The 18671-nt window shown below is 52.4% G+C and overlaps 1 protein-coding gene and 1 pseudogene across 1 annotated transcript; one reads left to right on the top strand and one right to left on the bottom strand.

Annotated features, from left to right (window-relative positions):
• Positions 1-824: 824 nt before the first annotated feature.
• LOC146420445 (class I histocompatibility antigen, F10 alpha chain-like) lies at positions 825-5590 on the top strand. Its single transcript, XM_085048269.1, has 8 exons — positions 825-941; positions 2536-2799; positions 3761-4036; positions 4268-4540; positions 4633-4731; positions 4829-4864; positions 5004-5036; positions 5330-5590. Exons 1-8 carry the CDS (start codon positions 866-868, stop codon positions 5341-5343), a joined length of 1071 nt encoding a protein of 356 aa, XP_084904395.1. The 5' UTR covers positions 825-865; the 3' UTR covers positions 5344-5590.
• Positions 5591-8800: 3210 nt separating this feature from the next.
• LOC146420444 (syncytin-A-like) lies at positions 8801-14110 on the bottom strand (annotated as a pseudogene).
• Positions 14111-18671: the final 4561 nt, after the last annotated feature.

Below are 18671 nucleotides of genomic sequence, written 5' to 3'. Positions count from 1 at the left end.
CCATTCCTGGGCACAGGGACCCCCTTGAACGTTCATTTCCGGCCACCGGGACCCCCCTGTACCCACTTCCCCAGTCCCGAGACCCCCTGAACCCACATTTCCGGGCACCGGGACCCCCTGCACCCCCTTATCCGGCACTGGAACCTCCCCTAAATCCCCATTCCTGGGCACTGGGACACCCCTGAACCTCCATTTTCGGGTACCGGGACCCCCTTGAACCCCAAATCCCTGAAAAAAAACTCCCCTGAATCCTCATTCCCCGGCACGGGAACCCCCTGAACCCCAATTCCTGGGCACTGGGACTCCCCTGAATCTCCATTTCGGGGTAAATGGCACCACCCTGCACCCCCTCACCCAGCTCCGGGACCCCCTGAACCCCATTATCCGGGACTGGGACCCCCTCCTGGAGCCCTTCACGTTTTATGGGATCCCCAGCCCCTTATCCGGCACTGGGACCCCCTGAACCCCATTCCCGGCCATCCCGCCTTTCCCAGACCCCAGCCTCGCCCTTTGCCTCGGCCTTTGAAACCCCCAGATCCCCCAAATTTCCGTGTCCCCCCAATTCTCCATTCCCGGAGCTCTCTTAAGGGGATCCCGGAGGATCCCAGGTGGTTCCCAGGGGGCTCCAGGGGGTCGCAGCGAGGATCCAGTGGGATCCACATGAATTCCCGGAATTCCCCTTTCCCTCCCCGCCCTGCCCTCTCTCGGTCTCAACCTGCGAGTTCCGGATCTGCCCAGCGACCGGTGACGTCACTGACAGGCCGGGCTGCCATTGGCGATCAGGAAATAGCTGCGCCAATGGCGGGGCAGGAGGCTGTGCTGGGGCGGGGCCAGGGCAGTGGGCGGGGCCAGGCGGAGCAGCGCGATGGCTCCAGCGCTGGGGCTGGGGGTGCTCTTGGGGCTCCTGGGGCTCCTGGGGGCCCCGGGGGGAGCGACGAGAGGTGAGTGAGACCCCCGGGACAGGGACCCCCTGAACCGCAATTCCTGAGCACCGGGACCCCCTGAACTTCCATTTCCGGCCACCGGGAACTCCCTAAACCTCCATTCCCGGGCACGGGAACCCCCTGAACCCCCATTTTTCGTACGGTAACCTCCCTCCGTTCCCTTCCCCAGCACCGCGACCCCCCTGAACCCCCTCATCTCGCACCGGGACCCCCCTGACCCTCCATTCCTGGGCACAGGGACCCCACTGAACGTTCATTTCCGGCCACTGGGACCCCCCTGTACCTCCTTATGCAGCCCTGGGACCCCCTGCACCCCATTCCCGGCCATCCCGCCTTTCCCAGACCCCAGCCCCTGCCTTTACATCGATATTTAGATCCCCCAGATCTCCCAAATTTCTGTGTCCCCCCAGTTCTCCATTCTCGGCACTTTCTGAAAGGGGGTCCCAGCGTGTCCTGGAGGGTCCCAGGGGGTCCCAAGTGGTTGTCACAGGGTCCCAGGGGTGTCGCAGAAGGGATCCAGTGAGATCCAGATGAATTCCCTGGAATTCCCCTTTTTTCCCGCCCTCCCCCCGCGCTCTCTCGGTCACTTTCGCGTCTCCCAAGCGGCGACACCGAGATGTGCCCGGCGATTGCCCCGGCACCGGGACCCCCTGAGCCTCCATTCCTGGGCACGGGAACCCACTGAACCCCCATGTTTCGCCCTGTGACCCCTCTCCATCCCTTCCCCAGCACCGGGACCCCCCTGAACCCCCTTATCCTGCACTGGGACCCCCCTGACCCGCCATTCCTGGGCACAGGGACCCCCCTGAACCCCATTCCTGGGCATGGAGAATCCCTGCATCCCATTATCCGGGCCTCGGATCCCCTCCTGGACCCCTTTTCGTGTTATGGGATCTCCTGTGCCCCTTATCCGGCCCTGGGACCCCCTGCACCCCATTCCCGGCCATCCCGCCTTTCCCAGCCCCATCCCTCCTCTCCCAGTCCCTTCCTTGAACTCTGGACTCTTCCCGGCTCTCCCAGTTCCCCTTCCTGACCCTTGGCTGCCTCCAGAGCTCACCAGGCTCTGCGTCCCCCCAGTTCTGCACCCCCTGTGCTTCCTGCAGGGGTCTGGGGGGTCCCTGGGGGGTCAAATGGGGTTCCAGGGGGGATCCAGGGGAATTGCCAGGAAGTTTCCCCCTGAAGTTCCATTCCGAGGCTCTGGGACTCCCCTGCACTCCCTTATCCTGCACCAATCCCCCCCTGCACCCCATTTCCCAACCATCCTGCTTTCCCCAGTCCCTGTTTTCCCTTGACCCTGAGAGCCCCTGGACCCCCATTCCTGCTTTTCCCAGCCCCCAGCCCCCCTTTCCTGTGCATCAAGAATCTCCAGGACCCCTATTCCCAGCTCTCCCCATCTTGTGATCCCTCTTTCCTCGGCTCTAGGGACCCCTGGACCCCCTTTCCTTGGCACAGGGACTCTCTGGACTCCCCCATCCCTCCCTGCACCCCAAGCTCTTGGTCATGAGATCCCCAAACCCCTTCCCAGCTCTCCCATTCCCCCTTTCATTGAGCCATGACCCCCCAGACCCCCCAAATCTCTGTGTCCCCCCAGTTCTGCACTCCCTGCGTAACCTGGCTGTGGCAGTGTCAGAGCCCAGCCCGGGGATCCCCAAGTATGTGGAAATGGGGTACGTGGATGGAATTCCCTTTACACGGTATGACAGCGAGAGAGGCCGAGTGGAGCCACTGACGCAGTGGATGAAGGACGGAGCTGAGCCGGGATATTGGGATGAGCAGACTCAGATTGGTGAGGAGAACCAGCATTGGTATGCCAGGAACCTGGAGATAGCACGGGAGCGATACAACCAGACCAGGGGTGAGTGGGGGAGCTGGAGCTGGGATGGGATCTGTGGGGCTGGGATGGGAACTGTGGGGCTGGGATGGGAACTGTGGGGCTGGGATGGGATCTGTGGGGCTGGGATGGAATGGGAACTGTGGGGCTGGGATGGGATCTGTGGGGTTGGAATAGGATCTGTGGGGCTGGGATGGGATCTGTGGGGCTGGGATAGGATGGGATCTGTGGGGCTGGGATGGGAACTGTGGGGCTGGGATGGGAACTGTGGGGCTGAGATGGGAATCTGGGGCTGGGATGAGATCTGTGGGGCTGGGGTGAGATCTGTGGGGCTGGGATGAGATCTGTGGGGCTGGGATGGGAACTGTGGGGCTGGGATGGGATCTGTGGGACAGGATGGGAACTGTGGGGCTGGGATGGGATCTGTGGGGCTGAGATGGGAATCTGTGGGGCTGGAATGGCATCTGTGGGGCTGAGATGGGAATCTGTGGGGCTGGAATGGCATCTGTGGGGCTGGAATGGCATCTGTGGGGCTGAGATGGGAATCTGTGGGGCTAGGATGGAATGGGATCTGTGGGGCTGGGATGGGAACTGTGGGGCTGGAATGGGATCTGTGGGGCTGGGATGGGATTTGTCAGGCTGAGATGGGATCTATGGGGCTGGAATGGCATCTGTGGGGCTGGAATGGGTTGGGATGGAATGGGATCTGTGGGGCTGGGATGGATCTGTGGGGCTGGGATGGGATCTGTGGGGTTGGAATAGGATCTGTGGGGCTGGGATGGGATCTGTGGGGCTGGGATGGAATGGGAACTGTGGGGCTGGGATGAGATCTGTGGGACAGGACGGGATCTTTGGGGCTGGAATGGGAACTGTGGGGCTGGGATAGGATCTGTGGGGCTGGGATGGGATCTGTGGGGCTGGGATGGGATCTATGGGGCTGGGACACAATTCCATGGGTCTCTGTGGGTACAATTTTCCCCCCCAGGTCTCCACACACTGCTGAGGGTTTATGGCTGTGACCTCATGTCTGACGAGACTATCCGTGGATCCTTTCGGGATGGCTACGATGGGCGGGATTTCATCTCCTTCAAGTTGGGATCCAAGGGATTCGTGGCAGCTGACAACGCTGCTGAGATCACCAGAAGGCGCTGGGAAGGTGAAGAGAACCAGGTTGAGTATTGGACGAATTACCTGGAGCACGTCTGTGTGGAATGGCTTCGGAAATACGTCGGATATGGGCAGAAGGAGCTGGAGCGCAAAGGTGGGGCAGAATTCCTGTGGGGATTTGGGATTTGGGAATGGAGGAGTTGGGAGCACAGTAATTCTAGTGGGAATTCCATGGGCAGATCTCACCCTCCTCCTGTTCCTGTAGGAATTCCATGGGCAGATCTCACCTCTATCCCATTCCAGTGGGAATTCCATGGGCACATCTCACCCCCATCCCATTCCCACTGGAATTCCATGGATCCATCTCACCGTTATCCCATTGCAGAACGCCCCGATGTCCATGTGTCAGGAAAAGAGGAATACGGGAAGCTGATCTTGTCCTGCCACGTGTATGGATTCTACCCCAGAGACATCACAGTCAACTGGATGAAGGGGGATGAAATCTGGGATCAGGAGACGGAGTGGGGTGGGATCGTTCCCAACAGCGACGGCACCTTCCACACCTGGGCCAGGATCGAGGCGCGGCCGGAGGAGCGGGAGCAGTACCGGTGCCGGGTGGAGCATCCCGGAACGCTGGAGCCTGGGATCTTCAGCTGGGGTGAGGCTGGGAATTGGGAATGTGGGAATAGGGAATTGGGAATTCCCAAATGGGGATTCCCCTCCTCCTCCTCACTGTTCTGCATTTCCCAGAGCCAAAATCGGGGAATCTCACCCTGGTGATTGCTCTGTCCATCATCGCTGCTGTCCTTGTCGTTGGCATTGGATTCGGCGTCTGGAAGTTCCAATCCGGTAACCCACGGGATGGGGGTCGGGAAGGGCACGGATCCACCCGGCAGTGTTCCGGGAATCCCACACCATGGGTGCTGATCCCACTGTTTTTCCACAGGGAGGAGGCAGAACTCTGGGTACAGCCCACCAGCCGGTGAGTACCAGTGGTGGATCCAGCTCTGGATCCCCTCTGTGCAGATCCCAGGGTGGATCTTGGATTAATCCCGGGATTAACAGGGTTAATCCCAGAGTGTGATCCGTGCTGGAATCTCATGGATCTTGTCTTTCTGCAGGAACAGAAATGGGAACCAAGGGCTCTACTGCAGGTATGGAGCAGGATCAGAGTGGGATTCCTGAGGGGGATTGGGGCAGGATGGGTGGAGTGGGATCAGGGGGGGAGTCTGGAGCAGGATTTGATGGGATGGATGGAGCAGGATTGGTGTGGGATGGATGGATTGGTGTGGGATGGATGGAGTTGGATCAGGATCAGGTGGGATGGATGGAGTTGGATCAGGTGTGATTCCAGAGCAATTCCTGCTCTCCATGAGCTCCACAGCCAGGTCCATCCTGTGGGATGGGGACAGGGACAGGGTGACACTGTGACCCTCTCTCATCCCAGTACAAATCACCTGAGCCATCCCTGGAGCCGGAACCAGCCCCTTCCTTCTCCAGATTCAGCAGATTCAGCAAAGCTCATCCCGCTGCTCCTACCCATCCTGCAGCTCTTCCCAATGGATCAACTTCCCATTTTCTGTGTTTGAAAGCTGAGAGCCGCAATTATTCCAAATGCTTTAATTTTGGTATGAAATTATCCTGCTTTGGGCAATCAGTCCTGCTTGGGGTAATCAATCCTGCTTGGGGCAATAAATCGTGGTTCCCTTCTCTGGTGTTCAGCAGTTCCTCTGTGGGTGCCAGGAATGGGAATGGGGACACTGGGGACCGGGATGGGGACACCAGGAGGAGAATGGGGACACATGAATGGGAATGGGGACACCAGAATCAAGATGGGGACATTGGGAGTAGGCTGGGGACACCAGGAATGAGAATGGAGACACCAGGAGCAGGCTGGGGACATCAGAAACAGGATCGGGATATTTGGAGCAGTCTGGGGATACTGGGAGCAGAATGGAGACACCAGGATTAAGCTGGGGACGCCAGGAGGGGCTGGGAACACCAGGAACAGGTGGACACTTGCCACCCACGCCCAGCTCCATCCCCAGGATTCATTTCCTGCTCTGTGTCCCATGTCTGAGGTGTCCCCAGGAGGGGTTTGGCCACACTGGGCTCCTGGAGGGCAGTGGGATGGGGGGAGGGGCCAGGCCAGGCCTCATTGTCCCCAGTGGTCCTTGAGTGTCCCAAAGTCCAGGTTTGGGATCTCAGAGAGGTTCCCTGACCATGACCATGACCAAACCATGACATGAGCACAAGATGGGCATGAGGTAAGAGTGACCATGAGATGACCAAAACACAACTGTGAGATGACCATGGGATGACCATGACTGTGACCATGACACAGCCACAACCCTGACCATGAGATGATTGGGACCAAGAGATGACCATGGGTTGGCCATGGCACAACCATGGCCTTGAGGTGACCATGACATGATCGTGACCCTGAGATGGCCATTGCAATGAGATGACCATGAGCATGAGATGATGCTGATCAGGAAATGATCATGGCCATGACCATGAGATGTCCATGACGATGGCTGAGCTATGATGGTGAGATGAACAAGATATGATTGTGGCCATGAGTTGACCATGAGATGCCCATGACCATGAAAGGACTGTGACCATCAGGTGACCATGACACAGCCATGACGTGATCAGAATCATGAGATGACCATGATCATGAGAATGACCTGATTGTGATAACGAGATGACCATGAACATGAGAGGATGGTGTTGGAGGTTGGGGGCATTGGAATTTTTTCTCCATCCCTGTTACTAAGCAACAGATAGCTGGGTGATTAGAGACATCAACTCTTTTGTAAGAGACAAAAGGGTGTGCTGGGTGGGGCAGGGGAAGGAGGCAGCCGGCTTCTGGAACTGGCACCTGTTCATGGGACACCGGGAGGAAAGGGACTGCTCTTTGCTTCTGGCTGCAGCCGCAGGAAATGCAACTGTGCTCTGTCTTGTCCTCCTTGCTGGGTGAGCTTTGATTCAACCTCTTTCCCACTGGGAAGTGCACGTTTTCCTGGCTGCGTTTCTCGCAGCAGCTGCCGGGGAGTCCGGCTGTCCCTGCCGCCCGCCCCGCTCTGCTGCACGAGACCGTGGTGTCTGCCATGACTGCAGAGTCCCTGTCACCTCGCTGGCTAGCCCGGGAGAGAGCCAGCCCCTGCCCCTGCCGCCCCACTTTGCTGCTCCAAGCTGCCTGCCTGCTCCTCAGCCCTCCGCCATGACCAGCTGCGGGAGGCTGACCTGACCCTGCGCCACAGCGCCGCCTGCAGCCGCTCGGCAGTCATCGCACCTGCCAAGCCCGGCCGGGAGCTCAACAGCGCCCCTGCTGCTTGCGACCGTGATTACACCACACGGGAAAGTGCTCAGCAGCTCAAAAAGACATCTGCTATTGGTTTCTGGTTTTGTTTGTGGTTGCTATTGTTGTTATTGCTTGTTCATAGATACTAGTAAAGAACTGTTATTCCTTTTCCCATACCTTTGCCTGAAAGCCCTTGATTTCAAAATTAAAATAATTTGGAGGGAGGGGAAATCACATTCTCTGTCCTAAGGGAGAGTTCAGCCTCTCTTGGCAGACACTTGTCTTTCAAACCAAGACAGATGGTCATCAGAAAATGACCATGACTGTGAGCTGACCATGAGATGACCATGAGATGACCATGAACATGACCATTTCATGACCATGATACAGTCATGAGGTGATCAAGATCGTGAGGTGACCATGAGATGACCATGAGATGACCATGGCTGTGAGAGAATCATAACCATGACGTGACTGTGAGATGACCACGACCATGACCATGGCCATTGTTGCAGTGGCCCTTAGGCAGATAAGCTTGGGTGACCAGCCACATGGGTCAATGAGAGTGGATGAGAAATCCTGGGTGTGAGATCAAAGCCATCACTGATATGGTTAGGGCGACAGGCTTGTCACCACCCAGAGGACCCTGCGGCTGGAAGCATCAACATGCACCAAGCAGCAAGTCTATTGGCCCCGTGCACTTCCCCACCTTTGTCCCATTTATGGTTTCTGTTCTAGAATGTTCCCCCCAGCATGGCACCCCATTGGTTTACAAGTTTTGTACCCTCCTTCGCTGTACAGTTATTGGTCTGTACCCCTGTCCTTCTCCCCTAGGACCTTCCCTGGTTGGCCCTTCGGGGCTGGCCACTCCCCTTTTCCCTTCCCTTTTAACCCTGTGCAGCCCTTTGTTCTGGGCTCTTGAGTCCAGGATTCCTGCCCATCTGCTGCCCTCTGTGCTCCTTCCTTCTCCGCTGCCCTCCATCCTTCACCTGCCGATCCTTCAATAAACCCTTGGAATCCCAAGCTCTAGTGCCTACACCTTCTTTCGCCTCTACCGCTTTCCCGTTGTGCGACTGTCCCCCGGGCGCCACAGCTCACCAGCATGCTTCGCTGCCGCGGCGTATCCAGCGTGTTTCCGTGCCGCTTCTCGGTGTTTGGTCGCTTTTGTGAGCGCGAAGCTGCAGGCCATGACCATTACAAGGAGATGACCATGAGCATGAGATGATAGTGATCAGGAAATGACCATGACTGTGCGATGGCCAGGAGATGACCGTGACCATGAGATGACCATGACTGTGATCATGATCATGACATAACCACAGCCATGACATGGCCAGGATATGACTGAGGCCATGAGTTAACTAGAAAACAACAGTGAGATGACCATGGCCATGCAATGACCATAACCATGACTATGACACAACCATGACCATGAGATGACCATGAACATGAACTGACCATTACAATGAGTTAACCATGACTGTGAGATGACCATGAACATGTGATGATTGTGACCAAGAGATGACCATGAGATGATCACAACACACCATGGTCATGTGTGTGGAGAGTTGCCCGAATATAACACGCGCACTCATAGAGGTATTGGTGCTATTTCGTTTATTTCTTCTAAGACAAGCATTAATATAGACAAAAGGTACTGTTCACGCAACAGGCTGGTACATATGATTGGTTATTTGCTACTGTTCACATGTCTATTCTAGCTTGCTGATTGGCTGTAAGTTTCTAGGCACGATTTGCTTGCTTCAGCTAAAGTACTGACTGTGTGATTTTTCCCTATCTTGCTTTATTTCCCCTATGTTAGTTACAATCCTGGCTCTCATTCTTCTTTATCTCTTGGGAAGGACAGTCTTGGCTCTTGTCCCTCTCTATCTCCTGGGAACGACATTTCAGAGTTGGGAACAAAGGCTGGTTTGTGCATGTACATTGCGCCTTTCAAGTACACTTTGCTTACGTGGCCTTGCTGTGCAAGCCATTCTCCAACAATTCCCCTTTTTTCTTTTTGCACAAGCCAGGCTTGACTGACCCTCCTTACTAGCATGCGCTGTAAGCACTGCACTATGCATGGCAAAATTGTTAAAAATAGCAAAACTACAATTAAAATGAGCACAGCTGATTGGATTAGGTCTTTGAACCGTCCAGTAATTCCCCAGCTTTTCAGCCACCCAGCAAGCCCCAGGCCATCGGCTATTTGTAGCTGCCCTGGCAGGTGCTGCAGTTCGGCAAGTTGCCGGTGAATGGACTTTGAGTGATCAGAAAGGTTCATGCAGCACATTCTGTCAAACTCTTCACAGCCATGGCCTTGGGCTAGTAAGAGAAAATCTATTGCAGCTCTATTTTGTAGCGTGGCGTGTCTAACTGAATCAACGTCAAGCAACAACTCTGAAATGGCTTGAGAAGGAGTCTTAGTTTGTTTAGCTAGCCAGCATCCTAATTTGTTCAGCTGAGCCAAGGCGCCAGCAGAAGCTACTCCTGGTGCAAAAAAAGAAGCAGCTATGATGGCTTCAGGGAACCAGAATTTGATGTTTGATTTACCGTCAGGGGAGAAAGCATGAGCCATTCGTTTGTTCGATGATGTTGTTGGTCATATTCAGTATCATCCAAGTGTTGGGGGTTAACAACGTCAATCTCCCTAGTGAACAAGGTCCACCTCGTAATCGAGAGGGAATGCTGGGCCATGCGTGGTCTCCACAAATTAAAAACTTTCCTGCTGGTAACGATATTGGGTTATTTGTGGACACAGATAGATTGGTAGAGGCATATTGGCTCCACGTGCTGGCACTTCTGTATACTGACAGGCTAGAGTTTACGCTTGTTGCTGTACCGTTGACTTTGGCTTGCTTGCTTGTCCAATTAAAGGTCACACAAGCATCCATTCGTACAGCTCCTAATAGCTCCAGCTCTTGAGACTCGTTTGGGGCTATGGGAAGGGAAGGAACCCAGGCGTCCCAATTGTCTACTGTGCTGTTAAGATTTGTCTGATCACAGGTAGGGACGCTGGAAGGACATGGCCTTGTCAGGTATTGCTGGAAGGACATGGCCAATTGTCTACAGGGATGCCAACTAAGCAGGTAGAAAAGGGATTGCCCGGTGATGAGAGGGCGAGACAAATTTCGTCTTGTTCCGTTAGGCTGGCCAGAGTGACCCATAGCTTTGTTTTGGGCTGTGCTGGGGCCCATGCTGCAACAACAGAGGTTAGGCAAGCTATGCTCAGTGAATTCACATAATTACATTAACAACACATCTAGAATGGTCAATACAGTAACAATAACTATTATAAAAAGCGAAATTACGTTTTTCTACACATAAAATTTTAGTGCAAATACTGCATTGTCTAATTGCTTGAGGGGTCATACTCCCCCTTTTTGTTTTTGGCAAGATGTGTTTCCTTCTATAAGATGAAAAATGACACAAAGGTGTAACAATACATGGAATGAAACAATAAGCTTACTTAAGAAAATACATCATCAATTGCCTAACTACTTTGCCATCATTCAGAGTCTGCAATCGCTGGGGAACCTCATTCCACAGGCAGGGCTTGGAGAACCTTTCCCGGGCAAGGATTCCAAGTTTACCTGGAAGAGGGTTCAGCTTTCACAAGTCCAAATCAGCGAGTCAAGGTGACTCAATGACATTTTTGGTGCAGAAACACCTGGGTTTGGTGGCATACTTCCCAACCAGCTAGGACCAAGGCTTAGCCAGAGCCTAGGCCTTAACTGGGAGGGTTTCTCTAGAACATTCTACCAACAGGCTTCTATTAATAACAATTAGGAAAACTTTTTTAAAATGATACAGTTCTTGCAGATAACAACAGAAGGTAACGTGAAATATTCTAAAGCAGCTGGCATTATTATTAAACTTTAACTAAATAATCAATGGTACCATAAACAAATTATAACTGAAATTGTGCACGTGCAGCATCATTTGAAATTTTCACTCATTCTTTTGTGCTATCTATGGGAGATAAAACTGCAAAGATTGTTATGAATAGTAGGATAAGCTAACAAATGCAGAACAATTGGATCCACAGAATTTTTGACGACAGCAAGGATCTTACAGACTGTGTGTTCACATGGTTAAATTTTCATCAGGAAGGTTTCTGTCTTAAGTCTTCATTTTATCTTCACAGTAGAAAACCTGTGTTCTTTCAATGAGCATAACGTAACAAAAATGAACTTGTCAAAACTTAAAGTTAACATCACTGAAAGTGAACAGAATTCAATCTTAATAGGACTTAACAGAACAAAAAATTACCAGAACTTAAAAATTAATAAATAGTAAATTGAGCAACACTTAAGAGACTTAACTATAATTGAACTCAAACTTAATGGAATTTAAAATTAACATTGCTTAAACTTAACTTGACTTAAACTTAACATAATGTACGTTTAATAAAACTTAAACTTATTTAACTTAACAGAACTTAGCTTCAATGGCACTTGAGAGGTAGTTTAAAATATTCACTATAACACAGCACAAAACGTCTCTAGGCAGAACGGAGTTTTCTGTGCTCTAGCTTATTTTTTGCTATTTATAGTAGATGTTTGTTTCTAAGTAATTGTGAATTTACAGACATAAACACAGGACACAGGGGAGAAGACAGTAAAACTTCCTTTTGTTGGTTTCAGGTGCACGTATTTATGTCTCAGGACTTCTTGGAGCTTTGCCTTCAATACAGAATAAAACTTCTGTTCTTCTGGAGGTCTTGGTTAGAACGTCATCTAGAGACTTAACTTACAAATTTAAAATGCTTAAGAAGTTAAAACAGCACTCAGTATGTTTGCTGTAGTACTGTCACACTCACATACACACAGACATTGGTTTTAGTTATACTTGTGAATAATAAAAAAAAATTTTCCTTAAATTTAGTGAGGTAGTTACTTTGAATGCCTCTGCATTTTTTGAGCTTTAAATTTATGAAAGCTAGATTCAAACTTGAGAGTATTATTTTAAAAGTTTCAGATACAGCAGAGCTTAACTCATTTTGACTCTATCATTACAAGAAAACTACTGAAAATTTATCATACAGCAATTAAACATAAATGAACAATATACAAAGAAGTAACTGAGCTATAGATAAGACAACAGCAACAGAGAACTTCAGAGGGTTAAATTTCTGCAGGATTAACTGGAAGGGTCAGAAAAGTGTGCTAAACACACAGTAATTCATTCGATGTTTTGACATCAGGCTGTAAAGTTAATTGCTACAGCCTTATATTTTGTTCAGTTAATATTCACTTCACTGAATGTATCAGGGCTACTTGAATCTCTGCTGAGTAAGGACACAACACAGAGCTTGCCTGTAAACCAAGATAAAGGCTGCTTGCAATTATATTTGTACTATTTGCTTCATACTGAGTAGTTTCAGGCATGCCAAGGTCAGAGCTGTAGCCTCAGATATCTTCTAAACACTTAGCTGGGCAAATGCCAAAGCAGCCTTGCGAGCTATTTCGCAGGCAGAAGAAAAAATTTTTAAATTTTGGAAAGGTTTTAAAAAGAGAGAAATGGAGGTTTGTCCACAATAAGGCTACAAATAAGGCATTTTGTTGTGGTTTATATACTAATTTTGTAGAGTTGAGATAAAATGCATTGGGAAAAATTAAACTGACTTGAACAGTTTATATCTGGCTAAGACTCTAATAACATCAGAGGTATACTTAAAATAAACACTTTTAGAACTGCTTCAGCAAGGAATTTAGCTCTTGTTCAGGGTTTTATCAATTAAGGTGTTATCACTCATTAGGACAATTATTTTGCTACAAGGCTTTCTTATTCTGAAAAGCTGAAAACAAGTTTAAAAGACAACTCAGTTATACTAATTTAAAAAAAGCACTTTGAAAATACATTCACAAATCAACTTGTGAAGTCTTGACAGGGTTTTCCGGGGCACACCTAGTGCTCGCCTGCTCCCCCGTCACCGGATGGTGTGGGGAGGCTGCGCAGGGGAAAGCGAAGAGGAAAAACAGCAGAGCTGGCCCTGCTCTTCTCTTTGGCCCTACGCCTAGCCAGGCAGCCCAAAGTGTCCGGGGGGGAAGGCACTTCACACACCCAAGCGGGACTTGCTCCAGACTCATTGCTGTCTGGGGCGCAGGGGGCTGGAAAGCCCACTGCTGTAGTTGGGCTGCATTTATAGCTGGTCTTACATGCTGCAATATTTGTAGTGACCCTGAGGGGCTAGTCATTGGTTGTACTATTTTCTGGGCAATTGTGTTGTTTCCTTGCTGTTTCAATTGTTTCATCACTTGTTGCAATTGAGTTCTCAGTTCTTCTATAAGATTCTTGAGTTCTTTCTGGCTTTTGGTGGCCGTTTTTTGCAGAGTAATATTGTTTGCCAGCTCTGTTTCTTTTTCGTCAGAGCTGCTTTTTTCCTCACTGGGCAAGGGCTGTGTTTCTGGGATTGCTGCCCACGTGGGCACTTGAGGTGACGGAGGGAGGCATGGATGCTGGAGGCATGACTTCTGTGACTTCCGTGTTCTGTATTATTTGACTGGAGCTTGCAATCGGAGAAATTTCTGCACTTATCTCTGGATTCTGTCCTGTAGCAGACTCCCTTTTGAGCAGACCTCTCAGGTTAGATTTTTCATACCTTCTGTGTAATTCAGACAGTCGAGCTGGACTCTACTTTTTGCTTTTTCATCACTTGAAACTTTTCAAATAAAAAAGCTTTTGTTTCTTCCTTGGACTCTTTCAGCGGCAGAGGAGCAGAGGGGGTGTTATCTGTTGGAGGGCGGCCAGCAGGAACGGAGAAAGCCTGCACTGCTGCGGCAGCTACACGGGTCTCTGTCTTCATAGTTTTTAAAGTGTTGATTATAGAGCACCAAGTCGCTCTCCTAGCTGTTAGACCTTTTCTCCCCTTGTTCTGTATCATTTGGTCGAAAAAAAAAATCTCCTACCCCTTGCCATTCTGGCACAGCAAAAAGCAGAGGGGGTGAGCCAAAATAGTTTTTCTTCCTAGTGTAGGAAATAAGTTTATCTAAATTTTTCTCCTTCACTCCTTTCCCTCTATTATCAAGGATATTAAAGAGTAAATGTTGTGCTGCGGCAAGTTCTAAATCCATTGCACGCGACCCCCGCGCGGAGGAAGAGGTAGCGACCCTCCTCACCTGGCTTGGACTTTAATTCGGTTTTCAGCCGTTTCTTGGCTCGGATTTCAATTTGGTCTTCAGCCGTTTCTCCGCGTCTGTGACCTCCTCCCAGCTTCCACTGCTTGACCGATTCAATCTTCTTGCAGCTTCAGCTTTGGTGTACTCTGTCCCTGTCTTGGACCCCAAATGTCAGAGAGGTCACTGGGACATAGCACACACTCTCACAGAGATAATAGTGTTATTCCATTTATTTCTTCTAAGACAAGCATTATTATAGAAAACAGGTACAGATTCATGTGACAGACTGGCACTTATGATTGGCTGTCAGGTCTATGCATATAGTATCTTAGCTTTCTGATTTGCTGCAGTCTCTAGGCACGTTTCACTTGAATCAGCTACAGTTCTGCCAGCATAAGCTGAATTACTGTGCGACTCTCTATTTTGCTTATTTCCTCTACATTGGATACAATTCTAGCTCTCTTTTCCTTTCAATCTCCTGGGAAGAACATCTCAAAGTTATGAACAATAGCATCTTAGAGTTAGGAACAATAGCACCTTCAGAGTTTAGAACAATAGCTGGTTTGTGCATGCTGCATCTTCTTCTGCACGCACACCTCGCCAATATGGCCTCTTTCTATTAGCCATTTTCCAACACACACCCTGCATTGCCCAGGACACGAACCCTGCAGGGAGAAGCAAAGACAGCACTGGAACCACAGGGCCCTGCCTGTGCCCCCAGCACTCACGAGGAGATGAAGCTGCTGCCATCCACCCACTGCAGCCACTGGCCCTGTCTGTGCAGCCCGAGCCCGAGCTGCACCTCTGGCCCAGGACCTCCCCAGGCTCCCCTCAGCCACCCCAAATCCCCCCAGATCCCCTCACTCACCATTTCCTTGTCATTGAGCACAGCCAGGGAGGCCCCGAGCTCGGAACGCCGAGTCTGAGCCTAATCCCAGGAGTGGTGATCCCTCGAGAAGAGCTAGCAGATCCCGTTGTACCCAATCCAGCCCTTGGGACAGGCCAGCAGCCGTGGAGTATCAGATGTCAGATGTCTCCACAGCTTCTCTCTGCAGAGCGAACAGAAGGTCTGAGGATTCTCCCCTCACGGAGCAGCCCGACCTCCCATTGGCTAGTTTTCCCGCTCAAACCCCTCCAACCCCAGCGACTGGCCGACTCAGCCGTCACTCCTCGTTTTCCCACGCGCTGATTGGTCAGAGCGGGGCTGAGGGACGATCCCGGCCGTGAGGGAGCAGTGAGCCCGCAGTGCCCCGAGGGGTTGGGCTGAGGCTGCTGCTCCTCCTTACCTGACACAGCAGCTAAGGACACCGCCAGAGCCACAGCCAGGAGCAGGAGCAGAGTCAGCATCAGCAGGGTGAGCACGGGATGGGATCTGATCCACTCAACAGGAGCTGGAAAGAGCCGCAGGCCGTGAGCATGGAGCTGTCCTGAGCAGGAAGGAACCCGCAGCCCATTCTCCCCTCACTGAGCTGGCAGAAGGAGAGATAAGTGACAGGGACACAGCCAGGGGACAAACAGGGACACACCATGGGGACAGCCTGTGGCAGGAGAACTGCCCAGGGCCAGGGCTGTCAATCCAGCAGAGCACCAGGCCTCTTCCAGAGCCCTGGACACAGCCACACCCTGCCAGCCCTGTGCTCCTGGGATGACACTGTCCAATGTTCCCTCCCTAGAGGCCACAGCGCTGGCCCTGCACTCACCCAGATATCTTCCAAGGCTCTTTCTGTGTGTGACTCCCATTGCTGATCCATCCTGGCACTTCTTTCCAATGCCATCCCTGGGCTGGGATTCACTCTGCCCCAACAGAGAAGCAGCTTCTCCCTGCCTGTGCCCAGCAGGATCTGGCAGCTGAGGCAGCTCTGTCCCCCTGGTTGCTGATCCATCCTGGGCACCCAGGGCATCCTCGGGAATCTCAACAGCGGCTTTGAACATGACAAGAGGCCCCGGCTGGTGCTGGCTCTGGAAGGCACTGCCAGTTCAGTCCTGCCCTGTCTCTGCTCCCCGGCAGCACCTGGGGACACAAACACAGTGTCAGAGAGCTCCGGGCCCAGCTCGGCCCTGCAGCCCCAACCCCTCTGGCTGTGCAGCTCCGGTCTGGGACAGTTAGGGACAGCGCCCGGGAGCTGCCGAGTGCGGGAACAGGGCAGCTGCGGATCGGGCTCAGCCTGCCGCGGGGGGAAGAACCAGCAGCCCTGAGGGGCTCAGCATTGTCCCCTGCATGCCCTGCGCTAAAGGTTGCAGCTCAGGGACAGCGAGCGAAGGCACCGCCCTTTCGGGGCGTGGTTGAGGACAAGAGGCGGAGCTTGGCAGGGAGAATACGGAGAGGGGGGCGGACATGGTGGACATGTACGGGTAGGCGGGAGGCCTGGCGGCCCGCCAAATGCCCCAAGCTATTCTCCTCCAGACCGCGTCCCTTGGCAGGGACACTCAAGTTCCTCCCGTCCCCTACCAGCCCCGGGCACGGACATCTCCCGTGTGCTGTGCTGTGCTGTTCTGTGCTACCCACAGCAAGCGGGACGAGCCAGCGCTGCTCCGGCACCGCCTCCTGCCGAGGCAGCAGCGGCAAGGAGACCGCGGGCAGCCGCTCCCTCAGCGGCCTCAGGCCAGCGGCAACACGGCGCCACAGCCAGGGAGGGAAGGAGGGAGGGAGACGGGAGAACGAAGCCGCCACAGCCCCCCTGCCGCCCCCTCCATCCGCCCGCAGCGGGCCCCGAGCCCCGGCACAAGCCAGCGCGGCTCCCACCTGCGCTGGGACAGCCTCTCCGAGCTCCGCCGCCTCCCCGGGCTCCGCTGCTCTCACTGCTGCCGCTGCTCTCCGAGCTCCGCCGCCCCCCAGCCTCTAATCGGCCGCTCCTCCAGCCTCTGCTGAGCCCCCCCGCCTCCGCTCCGCCCCTCCCCGGCCCCAGTCCATCCCCACCCCGCGCAGTCGCAGCAGCGAACGGATCCGGATCGGGGCAAGGGGCGGAAATGGGTTTGATTTCTCTTCTCAGCCTTACAGTTCCAGGGTGACTCATGTTAAATGCTGCTCGCTGTTACTGCTCTGTGGAACTGGTATTTCACGTATGGAATCTGATTAAATGCTGCTAGGTGTTACTCCTCTCGAATTGCTAAATTCAGGCACAAATCAGGTTAAATGCTGTTAGGTGTTACTCCTCTTGAATTGTTAAATTCAGGTATAAACGAGGCTGAATTCAAATGTAAATCAGGTTAAATGCTGTTAGCTGTGACTCCTCTTGAATAGCCACATTCGGGCATAAATCAGGTTAAATTCTGCTATAAATCAGGTTAAATGCTGTTAGCTGTTACTGCTCTGGGGAATTGTAATTCACATATGAATCTGAGTAAATGCTGCAAGATGTTACTTCTCTTCAATTGGTAAATCCAGGTATAAATCAGCTTAAATACTCTGTGGAATTGTTAATTTCAGACCCAAAGAGGGAATAAAAGGGACTTGAGGAATTAAAATGGAGTATTTTTGGGAAAAAGAGTAGGATTTGAGGGGATGGAATGGGATTTTGAAGAATAAAACAGTTTGGGAGTGGAAGGTTTTTGCGAGACAAAAGTGGGTTTTTGAGGGGTGAAGTACAATTTTGGGAACAAAACCGAATTTTGGGAAATAAAACGGATTTTTAGGAGGTTGAAGTGGGGTTTCTCGGATATGTCGGCAATGTCCCCATAGCCCCCCAGACCCCTCCGCGGCCCCAAAAACCCGCAGTTCTCCACACAAAACCCCAAAAAACCCGCAATTCTCCACACAAAACCCTAAAAACCCGCAGTTCTCCACACAAAAACCCAAAAAACCCGCAGTTCTCCAGAGAAAACCCCCAAAACTCACCGTGAATCCCCAAATCTCTCCCGCTCCCAAAGCTGCCTCCGCCGCCGCCATCTTGTCAGCAACTCACCGAGGAGCGAGGGGCGCGAGGGGCGGTGACGTCACTGCCGCCCGCTCCCCTTCCCCGGCGGCGCCATGGTGAGAGCGAAACCATGGCAGGGCTGAGCGGATCCCAAGTGCGGAGCGGATTGTGCGGCTTTGTCTCTTCATCGCTTTATTGCTTTGCCATTAACTGCTTCTTCGTCCTCCCCGCTGTCCCTCGTGTCCCCTCGGCACCTGCAGCCCCGTCCCTTGCCCTGCTGCCCCTGCTCCGTTCCATCGCGGCCGGCAGAGAGGAGCTGCCGGAGCTCCCGGATCGGTTCGGTTAGGTCTGTCCTTCCCAGCCTGGGGAACAACGATTTGGGAGTTTTCTGCCCAAACGCTGTCCGTTCCTCCGCTCAGCCCGAGGGGTTTGGGGAGATTTTGGCTTTTTGGGGAAACCAAAGCGATGCACGGAGCTCACCCAGCACAGGGCAGCTCTGCAGGCGCT

This window comes from Lichenostomus cassidix, unplaced genomic scaffold (assembly GCF_008360975.1).
Source record: "Lichenostomus cassidix isolate B80296 unplaced genomic scaffold, HeHo_3.0 HiC_scaffold_748, whole genome shotgun sequence".
Lineage (NCBI taxonomy): Eukaryota > Metazoa > Chordata > Aves > Passeriformes > Meliphagidae > Lichenostomus > Lichenostomus cassidix.
The sequence above is the reverse complement of the archived record's forward strand: the minus strand, read 5'-3'. Positions and strand labels throughout refer to the sequence as shown.